At 46.9% G+C, this 18906-nt stretch overlaps 1 protein-coding gene across 2 annotated transcripts in view; it reads left to right on the forward strand.

The window, feature by feature from the left end:
• Positions 1 to 18906, forward strand: part of Nos1 (nitric oxide synthase 1) — a 129728-nt gene that overhangs the window by 66792 nt on the left and 44030 nt on the right. Inside the window, exons 9-17 of one of the 2 annotated variants that reach the window (XM_008847449.1) lie at positions 1097 to 1236; positions 2887 to 3061; positions 7876 to 7977; positions 10251 to 10445; positions 11112 to 11197; positions 14613 to 14757; positions 16204 to 16308; positions 16719 to 16777; positions 17711 to 17812. In XM_008847449.1, the coding sequence (XP_008845671.1) occupies positions 1097 to 1236; positions 2887 to 3061; positions 7876 to 7977; positions 10251 to 10445; positions 11112 to 11197; positions 14613 to 14757; positions 16204 to 16308; positions 16719 to 16777; positions 17711 to 17812 (1109 nt within the window). The remainder of the gene's footprint in view (positions 1 to 1096; positions 1237 to 2886; positions 3062 to 7875; positions 7978 to 10250; positions 10446 to 11111; positions 11198 to 14612; positions 14758 to 16203; positions 16309 to 16718; positions 16778 to 17710; positions 17813 to 18906) is intronic. The other variant, XM_017801765.1, reaches the window with a different exon arrangement.

Here is an 18906-nt window from a genome sequence, read left to right on the forward strand (position 1 = left end):
TGACGGGCCAGTCAAGCCAAATCTGTGAGCTCTAGGTTCAGTGAGAGCCCCTTCCTCAAAAGGTAAGGTGGAGGGGACTAGAGAGATGGATCAGCAGTTAAGAGCACTGACTGTTCTTGCAGAAGACCTGGGTTCAATTCTCAGCACCCACATGGCAGCTAACAACCATCCGTAACTCTGGTTCCAGGGAATCCAATGCCCTCTTCTGTCCTCCACAGGCATTGCATGATGTGAATTCCCTTACATACATGCAGGCAATAGGTGCATACACATAAAATAAAAATAATAAATAAAATATTTTTTAAAGTAAGGTGGAAAGCAGCTAAGGAACATACTAAATGTTGACCTCTGACTTCCTACAAACATAATAAATTAATGTTGATATTTAATGTATCTTATTATGTTCTATATCACATAGATTTGCTATATTAGATAGGGGCCAGGCATGGTGGCGCACGCCTTTAATCCCAGCACTTGGGAGGCAGAGGCAGGTGGATCTCTGTGAGTTCGAGGCCAGCCTGGTCTATATAGTGAGTTCCAGGACAGCTGGGGCTATAGGGCAACCCTGTCTCAAAAAGACCAAAAAAAAAAAAAAATTAGATAGATAAATGTGATCTAATTTTAATGTCAAATGTCTGATTAGAACACAGTAGTCATACTTTAATACATTGATAATAAAGTATTCATATAAGGTATATTGTTGCATATAAAATTCGTAGTATGCTAATGAATGAGTTCCACCACTTGTTTCTTTAGCAAGGCTGCTAGAGCACTTTAACTCCTGCTGCTCTCACTGTGGGCCTACGGGCAGTTCTGCTAACATGTGTGTTTTATACAGTGAGCCACAGTGCTGGGAGATTTTCTTTACATGTTACAGCACTTAATGCCACACACACAGAGCCAACCTATGGGGTATGCCACAGTCCGTCACTCAACTCTCATCCTCCGTTTGTGTCCAGTGGACACTGGAGACCCTTGCTGGAAATCAGGGCTGACCTGTGTCCCATGCAACCTTAAAAAGTTGTGCCGGTTCATAGTGAGGTCAGGCCTGATGTGTGGAGGGTGGGGCAGAGATGTGACAATGCTCTGTTTGTAGATCTGCATCCAGCAGGGCTGGAAACCCCCAAGAGGCCGCTTCGACGTCCTGCCTCTGCTGCTCCAGGCCAACGGCAATGATCCTGAGCTCTTCCAGATCCCCCCAGAGCTGGTGCTGGAAGTGCCCATCAGGCACCCCAAGTAAGAGGGACTTCCTGGGGGATCTCCCCAATGGTCCTTTCTACCCATCTGGTGCTCCTTATCCCCAGTCTCTCCAGCCCCAACAGGCAAGAGGGATCCTGACTGTCAGCTAGGACAGAAGGGGGTCCTTCTGGGCCAGGCTGAGCTATCAGACTCACCCTACTCCTAAGGAACCCCATGACCTGCCCCTTGACCATCCCTTCAGGTCATAAGAGGGTCATAAACAGCACCTACTATCTCACTGTGGGTGCAGGCATTTCAATAGAGCAAGCTGCTTAAAGTGACTGACCCTGTGTGGCTCAGGTTCAAAAAGAATCTGGAGCCCAAAAGGAGCTGGGGGGCTAAGGCCAGAGATACAGTAGGGGGAGGGGAGAATTTTCACTTTAAGAGTGAAGGAAATCTAGGGATCAGCTGGTAAAGGCACTTGCCGCCAAGCCTGGCATCTTGAGTTCAACTGGAACCACATGGTGGAGGAGAAAACAATTCCTGCGCATTGTCCTCTGACCTCCACACACATGCCCTACGGCATGTGTACCTGTACACACACACACACACACACACACACACACGCGCACGCGCGTGTACGCAAATTAATTAATTTTTAAAAGAGTGGAAAAAAAGGCCACAGTAAGGTACTAGACCAGGGGCAAAACCAAGGGAAGTTGCTAAGGAACTTAATTAGATAAGTAATATGCAAATGCAGTAGATCTTAGAAATCAAGGTATTTTTTTAATCTGGGTTGAACTATATGCCAGCATTTTAAATAAAAAAGAATTCAGCTCAGAGTTGATATTACAGTGTGCCTAGCTACGGAAGTACACAAGATGGTGCCTATTTATAGAGGGTTTTTTACTTTTTAATGTCTATTTTTTAAAAACATTGGATTAATTTAAAATGTCACATATTTATATACAAATAATGATGCTGATCTTGATGACCAAGTTTCTGTGGGTTGGGGTGCTACAGTTTTGCACCTGGCACTAGTATCTCACCTGCCTTGCCCAAGCCTTGTCCCTGACAGGAAGTTCCTGTCCTGAGGGCCCTGGTATGTCGGAAGAAACCCAGACTGCTTAGTGAAACTTGGCCTTTATGTGTTCATTCCTTGGCCTGTTCAACACAGTCTGTAATCCCCATTCCAGTCAAGCATGGTGCTAGCTTTGGGGCCTATATGTCCCTGCTGCAGTGATTTGACTGTGTCCAAGAGGGCAAGATCTTAGACACACAATTCCTTAAATATCCAGTGGCAGCCAAGAAGAAATAGAGAGTCAGTGGACCCAACTGGAAGGTTTCCCAGAGTGGGCATTATTTTAGTTAGTAAGTAAGAGATGGAGGTGCAAAAAAGAGAATGGCTTCGGAGTGACGGTTCCACACTTCCTCCTGGACGCTCTCAGAGAGGGTATGCAATAGCAACTCTAAGCAGTGGTCCCAGGCAGGGATGTTCAACACTGCTACATGGGAAGCCCATGCTCAAAATGCCCAGCTGTGGAATCTGTGATTCAGGAGAGGTAAAGTCAGGGCCCAGGAATCAGGTTTGCACCTAGGCCCAGTGGACACTGAATCTATGAGCATCCAGTCTGGAGATGTTCCACCCATGTGTCCACTTGGGAGACACCTGCCCTGTACTGAGCTGGGCCTCATTGCTCTTTGCAGGTTTGACTGGTTCAAAGACCTAGGGCTCAAGTGGTATGGGCTCCCTGCTGTGTCCAACATGTTACTGGAGATTGGTGGCCTGGAGTTCAGTGCCTGTCCCTTCAGTGGCTGGTACATGGGCACAGAGATCGGCGTCCGTGACTACTGTGACAGCTCACGCTACAACATTCTGGAGGTGAGATCCCTCACTGGTCCCCATGAGAGGGATATATGATCAGAGGGTGCCACTCAGCAGCTTTGGAGCTGGGAGACTGAACAGAGTTGGGACAGAATTGCAATCTTGGTGAACCTTCTAGAAATCCTAGAAGCATTATGTCTTTCCCAGTGATGATCGCAGTAGCAAACTCATATGTGGCCCATGCCACAGAAAACACTGCTTTAAGTACCCGGGGAGTTTTCCCTCGAGGTCCACTGAGGATGAGCCCTGGACTCTTCAGATATCAAAATCTGCAACTGGACTGAGGAGATGGCTCAGTTGGAAAAGTGCTTATACTTCCAGCATGAGGATTTGAGTTCAATTCCCAGAACTCGAATGTTTTAAACCCAAGCATAGTGGCATGTGCCTGTAATCCCAACACTAGGGAGGTGGAGCTAGGGTGGCTCTCTGGGTCTCCCTAGCCCCAACCTGACTTATTTGGTGAGTTTCAGGCCAGTGAGAGACCCTGTCCCAAAAAACAAGGTGCCTAGCACCTGAAGAACAATACTAACTAACACTGAGGCTGTTCTCTGGCCTCCATGCATGTACACACACACACACACACACACACACACACACACACACACACACAATCCATTGCTGCCCAAGTCCCATATATAAAATGATCCACTATTTATATGAAACCTACACATACCCTCCCATATGTTGAAACCTCTTCTAGCTGGCTTATGATACCGGATGTACTACAGGCGCCGTGTACACGCTGTATAAATGGCTGTCACTCTGTGTAGTTTAAGGAATGGTGACAGGGGAGATGACTGTACCTGCTTTGAACAGATGCAGTTCTTTTGAATGTCTTGGTCTAGGGTAGTCTGACCCTGCAGATGAGGAATTCGTGGGTGTAGAAGACTGACTGCAGGAGTCCTGCAGGATGTGTGTGTTTGAGGCAATTGGGGCTTCTGGTTGCTTGTTTTTTTCTAGTACTGAAGATTGAACTGAGATCCTTGAGCATACTAGGCAAGTACTCCACCACTGAACTATATCCCCAGCCCTGTTTTTGTCTGGGAGTGGGGATAGATTTGTTTGTTTGTTTGTTTGTTTGTTTTGATTAATTTGTCAACAAGTGTTGTCTCTAGCAACAAGCTGTAGCTGTTGGCCTTGTTTTCAAAAAAGGCTACAAAGAAACAGAGAAGTTAAGAACATTTAATCATTCAGTAAATCAGATAAAGTCAACATTAGAACTCAGAACAAAGCATTAGGGTCATGTCGATAAAATCAATCTATTTTACTCAGCTATGAACCCTGTGAGCTACACATCAAAAAAGTTTTTTTAGCAACAGATGGAGACCATTACAGAGTTCCACAAGTGGTCAAACACAGAGAATAAGAGTTTGTGAGGTGCCCAATCCTACGTGACACAGCTACACTGCAACCTCGACACCCAAGGCTCATGGAACATGGTGGAACAGGGAGCAGAAAGAATATTAATGCATCTCTCAACTCTCACCAGCAAAGCTTCCTCATGTAACAGAGGGTGGTTAACACAGAAAGCCACAGCTGGCCAAAATGTAGAGCATAAGAGACTGCAGAGTGTGTGTCCCTGGATAGGACTCCTGTAGTAAACCTCTGCCACCCAGGGCTTGGGGGCGGGGCATTGTGGAAGAGGAAGTAAAAGCCAGGGGTGGTGGATGACCACAAGGAAACAGTTTTCCAGGCTGCTGGGAACTTGCTCATATGAACTTACAGCAATGGTGACAGCGTGCACAAGACCCATGCAAACTCGAACCAGACAAAAACCCAGCATAGAAGTGGGGAAATGGGCAGGAGGCCCCAACCTTAGCTGAGGAACCATTGGCAGCTGATCACTTCTGGGTGAGGCAGAGTTGGTCTTCTTTAAGGGAGTGACGCTAGATAGGCTGACTAGGCTCCAGTGCATGACTTCACATGGAGGGACATCTGGGGACACAAACTTGACTTGATAAACCTTAACATATGTGACAGAATGCATGATCTCCCATGAGGAGGCTATAGAAGGGTGCAGATAGGGGCATGGGTCTAAATATGATTAATACACCTCATATGAAATGCACAAAAATTCAATACATATATATATAAATTTTTAAACTGTCCTGGCAAGATACGCCCACTAGTGCAAGAGTAGCATGAACGTTATATGAGTAACTAACCCTTTTCTCACTGGATTTAAGACGCAGTTCATGAGGTGGAACCTGTACCTGGCACCACTACAGGGGCCAAGAACCTCAGGCTAGATAGTCCTGGGGCCATGGGCCCTAGGGGAGACCCTACTAGTAATATCCTACTAAATGGAATAGTGTCGAAAAGACTCTAATGACTTCTTGTTATGCCCATACATTAGTGCACCCCTCAACCCCCATCAGAGAAACAACTTGCAGTAAAAAGCACTTATCACAAAGATAGCTGGCCAATATGCAAAGTATAAGAGACTTCAGATACCCAGGCCATCCCAAAGACCAACAGCATAGGTAATAATGGGGTCCAGGCACCATGAAACCTCCCAGGTAACCCCAAGTCACAACAAGGCAAAGGGTCTGTGGTGACTGCTTTCCACAGACATCCGTGGATTTGGGATTTTGTTTTGTTTTTCATTTTGTTTGTTTGTTTTATTTTGTTTTATTATGTAGCCCTGCTGGTCTGGAACGTGATATATAAGTCAGGCTGGCCTCAAACTCACAGAGATGCCTCTGCCTCTGCACCCCAAGTACTAGAATTAAAGGCATATGCCACCACAACTGGTCATTGGGTTTTGTTTTGTTCTTTTTGACACAGGAGCTCCTGTAGCCCAGGCTAGCCTTGGACTTGCTATGTAACTGAAGATGACCTTGAACTCCTGACCATCCTGCCTCTACCTCCCAAATGGTACCATTGCCGTCACATCTGGTGAAATCAGTGAATTTTTTCCCCGTTTAAAAATTATTGATTCTTTGAGAGGTTCATACAATGTATTTTGATTGTATCCCCTCTCCCCTAATTCCTCCCAGATCCACCCCCACCTCCCTACCCACCCACTTTCATATTCTTTATTTTCCCCATCCAGTTCAATTTGTGTTGGCCAAATACTCTTGGGTGTGGAATTTGCCCTTAGGAGTGGGGCATGGTACCTACCTTCCCCTTCCATGCTGGGATTTTGTCTGGCTTGAGTTTGAGCAGGTCTTGTGCATATTGTCACAACTGCTATGAGTTCACATGCACACCTGCCCTGCTGTCTGGAAAACATTCTTTCTTTGTCGTCACCCCCACCTCTGTTACAATCTTTTTGCCCCCTCTTAGAAGAGTCTTGAACCTTGAGGGGAGGGATATGTTCCATTTAGGTCTGTGGTGTGGCCTGAGTATTCTCATTTTTCAAAGCTCCCCAGACTATCCCACTGGGTAGGTAACAGTATCTACAAACCTCTAAAAACACGTCGGGCAGTTTCCATGGAGGCGCTTCAGTGACAGACACCTGGGGTTGTTTTGTTGTAGGGTTTTTTTAAGTCATAAAGGTCTTTTCAACTAATTTTTATTCTTTTAATCAAAATACTGCTGCAGAACACCCTGGCTGTACACATTTCCTCTTTCAGAAACTCACCAGGACTTTAGACAGATTTATGTAAAGCAGGAACAGTTTTTCTTTCTGCAAATGTATTTCGGATTTGGATGGATCCAAGCCGAACTGAAAGGCCCAGCCTCAAAGACAGAATTAATAAACCCACTTTGTGAGGATGCGCTTGCAAAGAGGAGTCACTGTGTAGCTTAAGTGAGAGATTCTGCCATCCAGGCCCTCAGTTCCAGCTGCTGTCACACCCAAACGTCAGCTTGGGCTGGGGAGCAATTTACTCAAACCAAGCAATGGTTGCATCCAAGCTTGGTAATGAGACCTGGGCTCCCACCAGTGTCTAACCTTGACAAAGTGAGGACAAGACAGAGCTTTAATTAAGAACTCTGCCGCTGGATCTCCTCTCTGTGACATTGGTGCCTCCTTCTGCTTTATCGAACCCTAAACACCAGGACTCATTTCTTTCAAGCAATTTTGCTAGAGCTTTGGTGGCTTCAGAAGCAGCTGGCTCCCAGGTCTCAAGGAACCCCTGAGTTCCTTCTTCTAAGACCAACTGTCTTTGTGGTTCTTGGACAAGTCCAGGTACTTCTCTGGGGCCTCAGTTTTCCCATCTGTCAAGTAGAGTCTGCCAAATGTCCACGTGCGCTCAAAACACTCATGGTCTTGACTCTTAATAACAAATGCTCCCGGGATGGAGTAAGAAAAGGGAACCTTTTCCCAGGAGGAAACAGGTGACATCACCCCCAGGCCCACTCTCAAATTAAAAACCTTCCTAAGAACCCTGTTGCATAAGATGCTAACTCCTTCAAGGTCCAAGACCATCCAGCTCTGCCTCTTTGTCAGGCAGCCCAAGCCTGATACCACATCTTGCTGTTCTCTCTGCCTCTCCTGTTCCATCCCCAGCTGTGCCAGTCAGGATCTAGCCACCTGTTATTACTTAAGCCTCTCCTTTATGTCACCCCACAGTGTGCCTGCCCCAGTTCTCTTCTTCTCACTTCCTCATCATAAGTCCTTGCTAGGAGTCAGCACTGGCCACCTTATAGTCCTCCTTATAGACATAGTCCTCCTCCATTAGAACATGAGCTTACTCTCTTTAGTTTTCAACTGGGTTGTAAGTAGCAAACCTTTTGAGCCAGTAGTGAGTCAGTGGGCCCATGAATGGATTGAATGATAAATTAAGAATCCATTCATGATGCCCACTGTCTTCTGTCTGGTTCAGTGCCCAGCCTGTGAGTCTTCATCTTCTTCCTTCTTCCAGGAAGTAGCCAAAAAAATGAACTTGGACATGCGGAAGACGTCCTCACTATGGAAGGACCAGGCGCTGGTGGAGATCAACATTGCTGTTCTATACAGCTTCCAGGTAGTCCTGGGGCCTCATTGCCAAGGTCAAGCCTCAGAAGGGAGAGGGGAGAAAATCTCCCAGAGAGTCTTCTGCACAGAGGGTCAAGAGACCTGGCTAGAAAAATCCACTTTGTGGGGGGCTGGGGCAATGGTCAATAATGCGCTTGCTTCACATGCATGAGGACCTGAGTTTGACCCCCAAATTCCACATAAAAAGCCAGAACGACACAATGGCACATGCTTGTAATCCCAGCAATGCAAAGATAGGAGGCAGAGTCAGGCAGATCCCTGGAAACTCAGGGGTCAGCCAGTCTTAGCTGGCAAAGTTCCAGGACAATGAGGTACCCTGTCTCAAAAAGTCGAAGGTACCTGAGAACACCCAAGGTTGTCCTCTGACTTACACACACACACACACACACACACACACACACACGAACACCCCCCCAAAATATTCACCTTTGGGCACGTCTATCCTCCAGTGTGACCTACTTTCTGTCCACATGCCTTCTGGCCTTGGTGGGATGAACATTTGATGCAAAGATCAGGAAAGAAGGTCCAGACCTGTGTCTTTGGATTCTTTAGAGTTGTGATGACAGGTAGCTCTGCCTTGCCATCCCTTAGAGACTTACACTATCACACCACAGTGGTGGATGACACTCATCCCCATGCTCAGAACACTATAGACCCCTGGGAAGCAGTATTATAGGAGAATGAATAGAAAATAAGTTACTTAGGCCATCATGCTTTTGAACTAATAATTATACCAGAATAACAGGTATAAACCAGATTCTCTGCAGTCACTCTGGGGACTAGAAAAAACAAGATCTGCCTGGTGAGGGGGGCTGCTCAGTCTGAGCAGAAGATGAGCATGTTAAATCAAACCATGGTGGACATGAATAAAGCACCCCCCCAAGGAACATCATAGGGCAGAGATCTGTGGTGAGGGTGGAGGAAGAGGCTACCTCCCAGGGATATTTAGGGAATTGTTCAAATGATGGCCCATGTCTCATGTCCCTGATGGAAACACCCAGGATATAGATGAAATGAGGGCTGGGAAGGAGGAATAGGGACCTCATCTATTGACAACCTGTGAACCTGAATGTCAGCCCCAGCCTGAGCCACACATACAGTCTGCCCACCTCAGTGCTGACTTACTCTTTTGATCTTTAATCAACTGATCCTTATTACCTTAAAACTTTGTAAATTAGGGGCCTGGAGAGATGGCTCAGAGATTAAGAGCACTGGCTGTTCTTGCAGAGGAGCTGGGTTCAATTCCCAGCACCCTTATGGTGGCTAACAACCATCAGTAACTCCAGTTCCAGGGGATCCAACATACTCTTCTGACCTCCATGGGCACTTCATAACATGGGTGCACTTACACACATGCAGGCAATACACTCATAATAAGTAAATATTTTTAAACTTTGTAAGTTAAAGGAATTTTTATTTCATTTCTATAAATGTTATAGAAGATAATTAAAATATTAGATAAATAAACATAAGGAAAACAAAGCAAACATGTGAGTCCAGCTAGCTACTGCCTGAGGATCCTCCTTCCAATTAAGGAGGAAGACAGATATGATTGACAAGAAATGATCCCTGAGCCTTGAGAGGAAGGGACTGGAATGATTGTAAGAGTCAGAGGGGCTGAATGAATAAAAGGAAACCATGTTTTCCGGCAAAACACGGCAGCTGAACATATGAACTCACAGCACTTGTGACAGCATGCACAAGACCTGTGCAAGGCCAAGCCAGACAAAAACCCAGTACGGAGGGGGGAGGTGGGCGAGAAGCCCCAGCCCTAGCTGAGGATCTATTGGCAAGTGATAGCTTCAGGAAGAGGGAGAGTCAGTTTTCTTTAAGGATTATACCAGGTAGGTTGACCGCAGGCTCTCAGGGTTGGACTTACACTCAAGAGCATTTGGGGAACACAAATTAGATTCAATAGACCTTAAAAATAAAAGAATAGAAGACAGGAAGTAAGGAGGGTAGGAAGGTCACTGAATCTGAGAGGACATGGGGGAGGGGTTCTGAGTGAGGGGGCCTGAATACGATAAAAATACACTGTATGACATTTTCAAAGAATCAATTAAATATTATTTTTAAAAATAGATTGACAAGAAAAGCCTTACAGACACACTGGGAGCAAGCAGAGCCTTTCTCCTACAAAGACTTAATGAGCTTTGTGCTTAGACTCATCTCCAAGGCAGCCTTTTGGGAGACTCTACAGAGAGGGTCCCACTCCTCACACCATCCTTCCCCTCTGGCTCCTTGTTCCCTCTTCTTCTGCAGAGTGACAAGGTGACCATCGTTGACCATCACTCAGCTACTGAGTCCTTCATCAAGCACATGGAGAATGAATATCGCTGCCGAGGGGGCTGTCCGGCCGACTGGGTGTGGATCGTGCCCCCCATGTCAGGCAGCATCACTCCTGTCTTCCACCAGGAGATGCTCAACTATCGACTCACCCCATCCTTCGAATACCAGGTCCTGCCCCACCTCATCCTGGGCCAAGTCTTCCCAACCCGCAGATCCCATCTGCATTTGGGCCAGCGCTGTGGATGCACACGTGTCCAATAGTTTACAAGACTCACACAGTCAGGAAATGGGCATCCAGGAAGAAGAAAGGCATACTCACCCAGGAAGAGTCTGAGCTGGGCATGGTGGCACACACCTAGAATCCCAGAACTCAGGAGGGCTGAGACTGAAGGATGGCAAGTTAAAGTCGGCCTGGGCTGCATAGCCAGACCCTAGCTCTAAAACAAAACCCAGAGTTTGACTGAGTCATGGTGCATGCCTTTAATCTCAGCACTGGGTGATTGGGGGGAAGGTAGAGGCAGATGGATCTCTGTGAGATCAAGGCCTGCCAAGTCTATATAGCAAGTTCTGGGTCAGCTGGGGCTACAGAGAGACCCTGCCTCAAAAAAAAAAAACAAAAACTAAAACAAAAAAACCCCAGAGTTTGAAGGGACTGAGCAGGAATAGCCAATGGGACAATGCAGGGAGGCTGCACCCATCACCCTGTGTGGAACACCTGTGGCCACCCCAGCTGCATCCCAATCTTGTGGGACTGAGGGAGCCCCCGGTATCTCCAGGTGGGACTGAAGCCCCTCGGGCTGTGATCAGTATGTGATCAGTTGTTTCTCTTCCCAGCCTGATCCATGGAACACCCACGTGTGGAAGGGCACCAACGGGACCCCCACAAAGCGGCGAGCCATCGGCTTCAAGAAACTAGCGGAGTGAGTGCCCTGCACTGGGGGATGGAGGGATACACCCACAAACTGAGAGTGTCTGGGGCAGGGGGAGGCCAGGCAGGTGCTACTCCCTGCCCCACATTTCTGCTCCCATATGTGTTTTCTAACTGCACCTGGAATGTGGATGATGGCCGGCTCTTCTCAGCCTAGCTGTCCTTGTCCTTGTCCTGGTTTTCTAAATGCACCTGCTGGCAGTGCTGGTATGTTGGTGAACCGGCAATAGGAATGGTGACAGTGTGGCTAGTTTGTAACATTCACCAGTTCCCATGGTGTAAATCTTCCCACAATGGCCAGTTTCAACAGGCATCCTGAGTCCAGGGTAGAAAGGATTTGGGGTGAGTCAACTCCAGGACCCACTACCCAGAAAGCACTCATGTCTGATTTCATGCTCATTCATTCATTCAGCCACCACATAAACACCACGCACATTCCCTGTACAGGGTTCCAGGGATGTCACGGGGAGCCAGGCAAATGTGGTTCCTAGTCTTGGGAATCTCACAGCTTTCATTGGCCACATGAATGCAGTAAGCACTACAACTGTGGCAGGTGCACTGCAGCGTGGTTCAGGGCACCATAAAATAGACACCACCAAGTTTGGAAAGTTAGGAGGGGCTTCCCCAAGGTGGAAGCAGTTGAGCTGAAGAATGAGATGAATGAGGGTTAGCCAGCCAGGACTAGCAGAGGACACCTAGGATTAGAAACCAAGTCAGGAGGATGAAGGGGTCAAAGCCAAGGGACTGAAGGGATGGCTCAGAGGTTGAGCGCGCATACTGCTCACAAATGCCTGTAACTCCAACTCCAGGGGATCCAACACCCACTTATGGTCTCCGACATGCACATACCCTCACCCAGACATAAACATACAGGTAATTAAAAGGAAAAAATAATAGTAATAATAGGAGCCAGAGAAATGACTCAGTGGTAAAAGAGTGCTTAGTGCTCTTGAAGAAGACCCAGGTTTGGTTTCCAACACCCACATGGAGACTTACAACCACCCGTAGCTCCAGTTCTGGAAGATCCAGTGCCCTCTCTGGCCTCTGTAAGCTCGTGCATACACATGGTACACATAAAACTCATACAAGCATGCACACACGTGCGCGCGTGCACACACATACACACACACACACAACACATGCAGATTAATTAATTGTAAAGCAAAAGTTTTAAAGTCTATTTTTTTTAAGTTCAAGGTCTTCTTGGGCTACATAACAATACCCTGTCTTTAAAAATATTATTATTGGGGGGCTGGAGAGATGGCTCAGTGCTTAAGAGCACTGACTGCTCTTGCAGAGGACCTGGGTTCAATTCCCAGCGCCCACATGGCGACTACAAACCATCTTTAACTCCAGTTCCAGGGGAATCCAAAACCCTTTTCTGACCTCCACAGCATTGCACAATACGGGTGCACTCACGTACATGCAGGCAATACACTCATACACATAAAATAAAAATAGTAAACGAAAAAAGAAAGAAACTTTCAAACCCTCAAATAATCAGCAGTCAGCTTGGACTAAAATCAGAGAGAACAGGACATAAATGAATCCCTCCACTTCTATCACATGGTCCTTTAGCTTCTTAAGTTCTGGGACACTTGGGAGCATATATATTTGATATATATATATATGAATATATATATATAATTGATAATTAAGCTTAAGTGAACGGGAGGCGATGGACCAAGACATCGAGATATCTTTTTCTAGGCAGGGTCAACTTGGCATGAAAGGTGTGGCCCACCAAGATGATTTAATGGAGTCACCAGCTTTTTACCCAAGAAAGAAAACCCCACTGATCCACTCAGCGGGGACCCCTGCTTGGCAGAACACACATTTTTACAAACTGAGATAGCTTGTGACCAGCCCCCAGATTCCAGAACTCTCTCTGTGTGGCACCTAGGTGTGCAGCAGGTGCCATTTACACTGGGAACCCCAGTCTACCTTGGGATACAATGTCTATCTTGGAGGACCAGGCCCCATGAACTTGACCCCTTGAAGATAGTCTTTGTCTCTGTCTCTCTCCTTCCCCCTCTCTCCCTCACTCCCTCACTCCCTCCCTCCCTTCCTCCCTCCTTCCCCCAACCTCCAGCCAATATGAGCTTGCCAGCCACCTCTTTGCTTTACAGAGTACGCAGAACATTCTCAGCAAGAACAACCTTTGGCTACAGTTCAGTTGGGGGCTCCAGGAAAGGAAGGCAGAGGGAAATGTAAAACATTAATTGCGCTATTAAGTTCAGGGTGGAAACAATGTGAGTTAATTATAGATGCGCTTTATACTGCTAGCCTTCCAAGGGAACCCTCCAGGCAACTTTTATTCCTCTCAGGTTCCTCCCCTGAGCTCAGAGCCTTCCTGCAGCGTGGGTGGTTTTCCCAATTTTAAAAAATGATAAAGTTACCGTGAATAAGCCCCAGGTGGGATATAGTAATTTGTCTACGTGGAGATTCCTAGTAAGAACTGGGGAAAGAGTTCGGGTTGAGCCTAGGTATATCCAAGTCTGTGTCTGTCTGCCAGCCCTGACCTGCCTTTTCCCTGGTTTCAGGCTCTCCTACTAGAGAGGCCACACTCGATATTAAACGTCCTCCCGCTCAGAAGCAGCATCTTTTAAAATTCATCGCTTCTTTTGATAGGTGTTTGATATCAATCTAAATATTATGGACAGATTGTCTATCAGGTACCAGACTCCATGAAAAACTTTGGGTGTGTATTGCTAAATAAACTAGTCTGGCCCTGCATTTGTAAATGTTAAAACCACTGAAGTTAGGCAGGCAAGATGGCTCGGTGGGTAGAAGTGCTTACTGCCAATCCTGATGACCTGAATTTTGATCTCCAGGACTCATATGCCAGAAAGAGGGAACTGACTCCCACAGGTTGTCCTCTGACCTCCACACATGTGCTGTGGCGTGCATACATGTCCATACATATACATACACACAAAAGAAAGAAAGAAAGAACTCTATAGTCCTTCTACCTCAGAGCCTAGAAATTATTGGGGATTAGTCTACTATATAAAATCTATTTCCCAACCACACACACATGCACAGGAATACAGTACCTGCTTGTCCCCAAGCTAGAGCCTCTGGGTTCCTCTGTTGTCATGCTTGGCACACTGGTAGGCGTTTGACAAATATTTCATACATGAATGGACATCCTTCAAGGCAATGTTTGGCCAAGCAAGGTTCTCAGACTGGGAACAATTATTCAAATAACCAAGCCACCAACTTGGGGATTTTATGAACAGGTCAATGTGGTTCTGAACTCTGGGAGAGCTGCGTGTCCCTCAGGGGCTCCTGGGAGCAATTGATGATCAAGAGTAAACGCTCTCTAGTCCTGTCTCATGGACCGTGGTTCTGCCTTCATATGTCCCTTTTCTTTTTCTCATTTCTCTCCATCTGCTCCCCCACAGAGCCGTCAAGTTCTCAGCCAAGCTGATGGGCCAGGCCATGGCAAAGAGGGTCAAAGCAACCATTCTCTATGCCACAGAAACCGGCAAATCACAAGCCTATGCCAAGACTTTGTGTGAGATCTTCAAGCACGCCTTTGATGCCAAGGTAAGTGGAGCCAGTGCCAGCTGCCCGGCCCCTCTGGTAAATGAAATCAGGAAAGGGGGAGCAGGAGGTCAGTGGATAAGACTAACCATTGCACTGTGGATAAAAGTGCCCCCAAGGATGGTCAACCATGCACACACACACACACACACACACACACACACACACACACACACATTTGCTTACATTTGCTTACATGGTGTCTTCGCTCCCAGGAATCCAGGAATACACATGAAACCCCATCTCTATAACAAAATGTAAATGGATTGGTTAGAATCCATGATGGGGTCAGTGTGGGAAACTGCGTTAAACATGATTCCATGCAGTTCACTGATGCAGGACTTGTCAGAGCCTTTAATCTATGAATATGTGTTAGGTTTTCAAGAGGAAACAATAAGCCATAAACTTTTCCCAAATGTATCTAACCATGGGTCACTTGTTCTCATGGAGCATCTTGGAAGACAGGAGTTCCTCATAATATCCAAATGATGCTAAAGTACAGGCCACCATCTTTCCCTGATGTGGGCATCTCAGCCTCAAGCAGCTCAGGGGCTCTGCAGTGCTGAAGGCTAGATCAGAGAAAAGATTGAGCAAGCCAATTCAGATGCTGCCAGGTCACTCCTAGCCTCACCATGGTCAGAAAGACTCCAAGATCAGGTGGGCATGAGAAGTCCAAAGGTCCAGGGCTGGGGACATGGCTCAGTGGTTAAAGCACTTACCACTGTGAGGACCAGAATTTAGATCCCAGGCCATATAAATGCCAGGTGGGCATAACAGCCCATCTACAATCCCAGCATGTGGAAGCAGAGATGGGACCCCCAGAGCAAGCAAGATAGATAGACTAACCAAGTAAGTGAGCTCTGGATTCAAGTGAGAGAGGGAGACTCTGCCTCAGAAAATAAAGTGGAGAGCAATCAAGGAAGGCACTCAATGTCGAGCTGTGGCCTTCAAATACATGCACATGCATGAACATGCATACACACTACACATGTATACACATACCACCATACATATAAACATACATGCACACCACACACACACATACACATGTAAAAATGTCCAAGCATCTCCATAAAGATCAACTCTCCAGGTGTGGTGTCAGCATGCCTTTAATCCCAGCATTTAGGAGACAGAGGCAGGAAGATCTCTAAGTTCAAGCCAGCCTGGTCTACATAGCAAGTTCAGATCAGTCAGGGCTACATAGTGAGGCCCTGTCTAAAAAAAACTCTCCTGACAGCTACCCCATTGGAACAGAGTCCCAGATTCCCATAATCCTTCAGGTCTAACAAGACACCGTGCCATGAGAAGCCTTCATTGCTCGAATACTGCCCACCCAGACCATTGGGTCCCCATCAAGGAGATGGCTTGGGACAACTCAGCCTCTTCTTTCTCTCCCTTCATGACTTTCTGATGTCTCCTAGTCCCCACTCACCTCTTCCCCCCCCCCAGGCAATGTCCATGGAAGAGTATGACATTGTCCACTTGGAGCACGAAGCCCTGGTCCTGGTGGTGACCAGCACCTTTGGCAATGGAGACCCCCCAGAGAATGGAGAGGTGAGAGGGGCTTCCCCTATCCCCAGGAGGAAGGAGCCACAGCTGGGACCTCTCCACATACCTGCTACTCAGAGGCGAGCCCTCTCAGAGGCCAGGACTTTGACTTAATCCAACTTAGGCAGACAGGACAATAGCATGCTCTGTCTATTGGTGTTTCCTGGTTAGGGCCTAAATCCCCTAAGTGAGCTATATGTTTAGAAAGGGTGCTCCGATCCTGAGGCTAGTGTACCTTACTCAGTCATGGGGGTGATATTTTTATACAGGGAAGGCCACAACAGAAAACTGCAGTTGGGCATTGCTGCCCCTCAACCCCTCAGGCTCCTCTTTTACCACCTAGGGACCCAGACCCTGTACCCACCCCTCATTCAGATTTACTAATACATTCTTCACATTTCCCTAATTGCTTCTAGAAATTTGGCTGTGCTTTGATGGAAATGAGACATCCTAACTCTGTCCAGGAGGAACGGAAGTAAGTGAATGACCCTCCAATGTCACATGAAACCCTCAGGGATTGCTGAAAAGCATATCTTGAGCCCTAGGGTTTATATTAGGGCTGGGCAATGGTTGGCACCCAGTCCTTTGGAGATGGATTTTAGTTGGTGGTGGTGTGGGCTCCACGGCGGCTGATGCTCTGGCCTCTGACTTCATCACTTCCTTTCCCTGTACTTATAATTTTTCTATCAGAGATTATACTGTCTACCTCAGTAAGAATCAAATGAGAAAACAGGAGAGTGCCTGCCATGGAAAATATTAGTTTTCACTCTCTCCCTTTGAAACCCACGTTGGGAGTTAGTGGAAGCCATGCTCACCTTAGAACTTTTCTGAAGCTCACAGTGGACATGTAGCCAGTGGGCAGGTCAAGTTCAAAGAGTCAAGAAAATTTCTCATAAGGCAGACACATATAGTTCACATATGTTCTCTGAGGAACTGCATCTTACATGAGGCTGGATGCTAAAGGCATGTCACAAGGTATAAACATCTGTACTCAGATCCATCTCTGAGAAGCCACGACACCCTCCAGCGCCCTGTAGCACTCTCCACAGAGTGCAGAACACAGGCAGGGTGTGGCTCCTGAACATCCTTTGAGGAGGTCTCAAAGGGTTTCCTCCAACAGAGGATCCCTGTGACTTAAAATGTGCATCTGAGACCTGCTTAGCTGGAGTTTCAGAAACTCACTCATGGTTTTTACTAAGCACACATTGGCAAACCCACTTGTGCTAGAGGCCCAGGGGACAGGATCACAAGCACCCATGGTCAGGCCTCAGCTCCACACCCAGCTCCAGCATTTTGGCCTTCACCCTCCCCATCCCTCTCCTTTCCAACCACGCTCATTGGTTTCCCAGCAGGTTCCCCCTCACCCCTCTTCAGGGAGAGATAGGGCACCATCCGTTCTCCCCTCTAGGTACCCGGAACCCTTGCGTTTCTTTCCCCGTAAAGGGCCTTCCCTTCCCCATGCTGACTCTGAAGCCCATGGTCTGGCTGCTGCCCAAGACAGCCAGCGCAGGTAGAGAGCATTCATGCACGCATGCATGCGTGTATGTGTGCTAATGTGTGTGCATGTGTATGTGTGTGTATGCATACATGTACAAGTGCATGTGTGTGATGCATGCCCAGGGTTAGGACATCCCTGGCCACATGCAGGTCACAAGACCTGAATTCTAATGCAGGCTGCACCACTAACTCATTCAATGACCTTAACCTCTGTGGGCCTCAGTCTTCCTCATCTGCCAAATGGGGAGAAATTATCTCTGCCCTGCGCATTTCTGGGGCTGAGGACAGAGGAAATTAATAACAAGGAAAGAAACTGCAGAAACCTCAAGCCTCATACAGTACACGTGCTGGTATTTTTACCTCACAACCATCCACTGTGCCTCCCCCGCTAACAACACAGCCACCCCCCCAGTATGCTGCATGACAGATTTGGAGAAGTGACTCAATGTGAGACTATTTTGGGGCAGAAAATACACATCCATATATTTAGAACTTTGTTGCTAAAGTGAAAACTTTGAAAAGCATCCAGCCCAGAAACCCTACTGCCAGAATGTGCAAGTTCTTTTTTTATTGTTCTCTCTCTCTCCCTCTCTCTCTCACATTCAAATTGTTAAGATTGTGTCTTCATTTAGAGGAGTTTTGGGGGAAGTTTTGGGATGTTTGTTTATTTGTTGGGTATTAATGACTTTGTTGTTTTGGTTTGGGATTTTTTAGGATTTATTTTATTTTTAGTTGTGTGGGTGCGTCTGTGTGTGGGTTTGTACACATGAGTGAAGTGCCCATGGAGGCCAGCAGAGGGTGTGAGATTCCCTGGAGCTGGAATTACAAGCAGCTGTGAGCTGGCTTCCAGTCCACTGCAAGAGCAGCAAGTGCTCATAACCACCGAGCCATCACTCCAACCTTTGTTTTTGTTTGTTTTTGTCTTGTCTAAAAGCAAAACTTCTAGAGGAAAACAGGAGACTTTTTGTTTTGTTTTTTTTTTTTTGTATCAAGTCTCCTAAGCCTCTTATATGGGTCTTCCTTGACTGTGGAAACAATGCAATACAGCCAAACAGAAAAAACAGTGTCTCGATCAAGGAAGATGGCTCAGTCAGTAAAGTGCTGTCT

Source organism: Nannospalax galili, unplaced genomic scaffold (genome assembly GCF_000622305.1).
Source record: "Nannospalax galili isolate Female #2095 unplaced genomic scaffold, S.galili_v1.0 scaffold120, whole genome shotgun sequence".
Taxonomy (NCBI): domain Eukaryota; kingdom Metazoa; phylum Chordata; class Mammalia; order Rodentia; family Spalacidae; genus Nannospalax; species Nannospalax galili.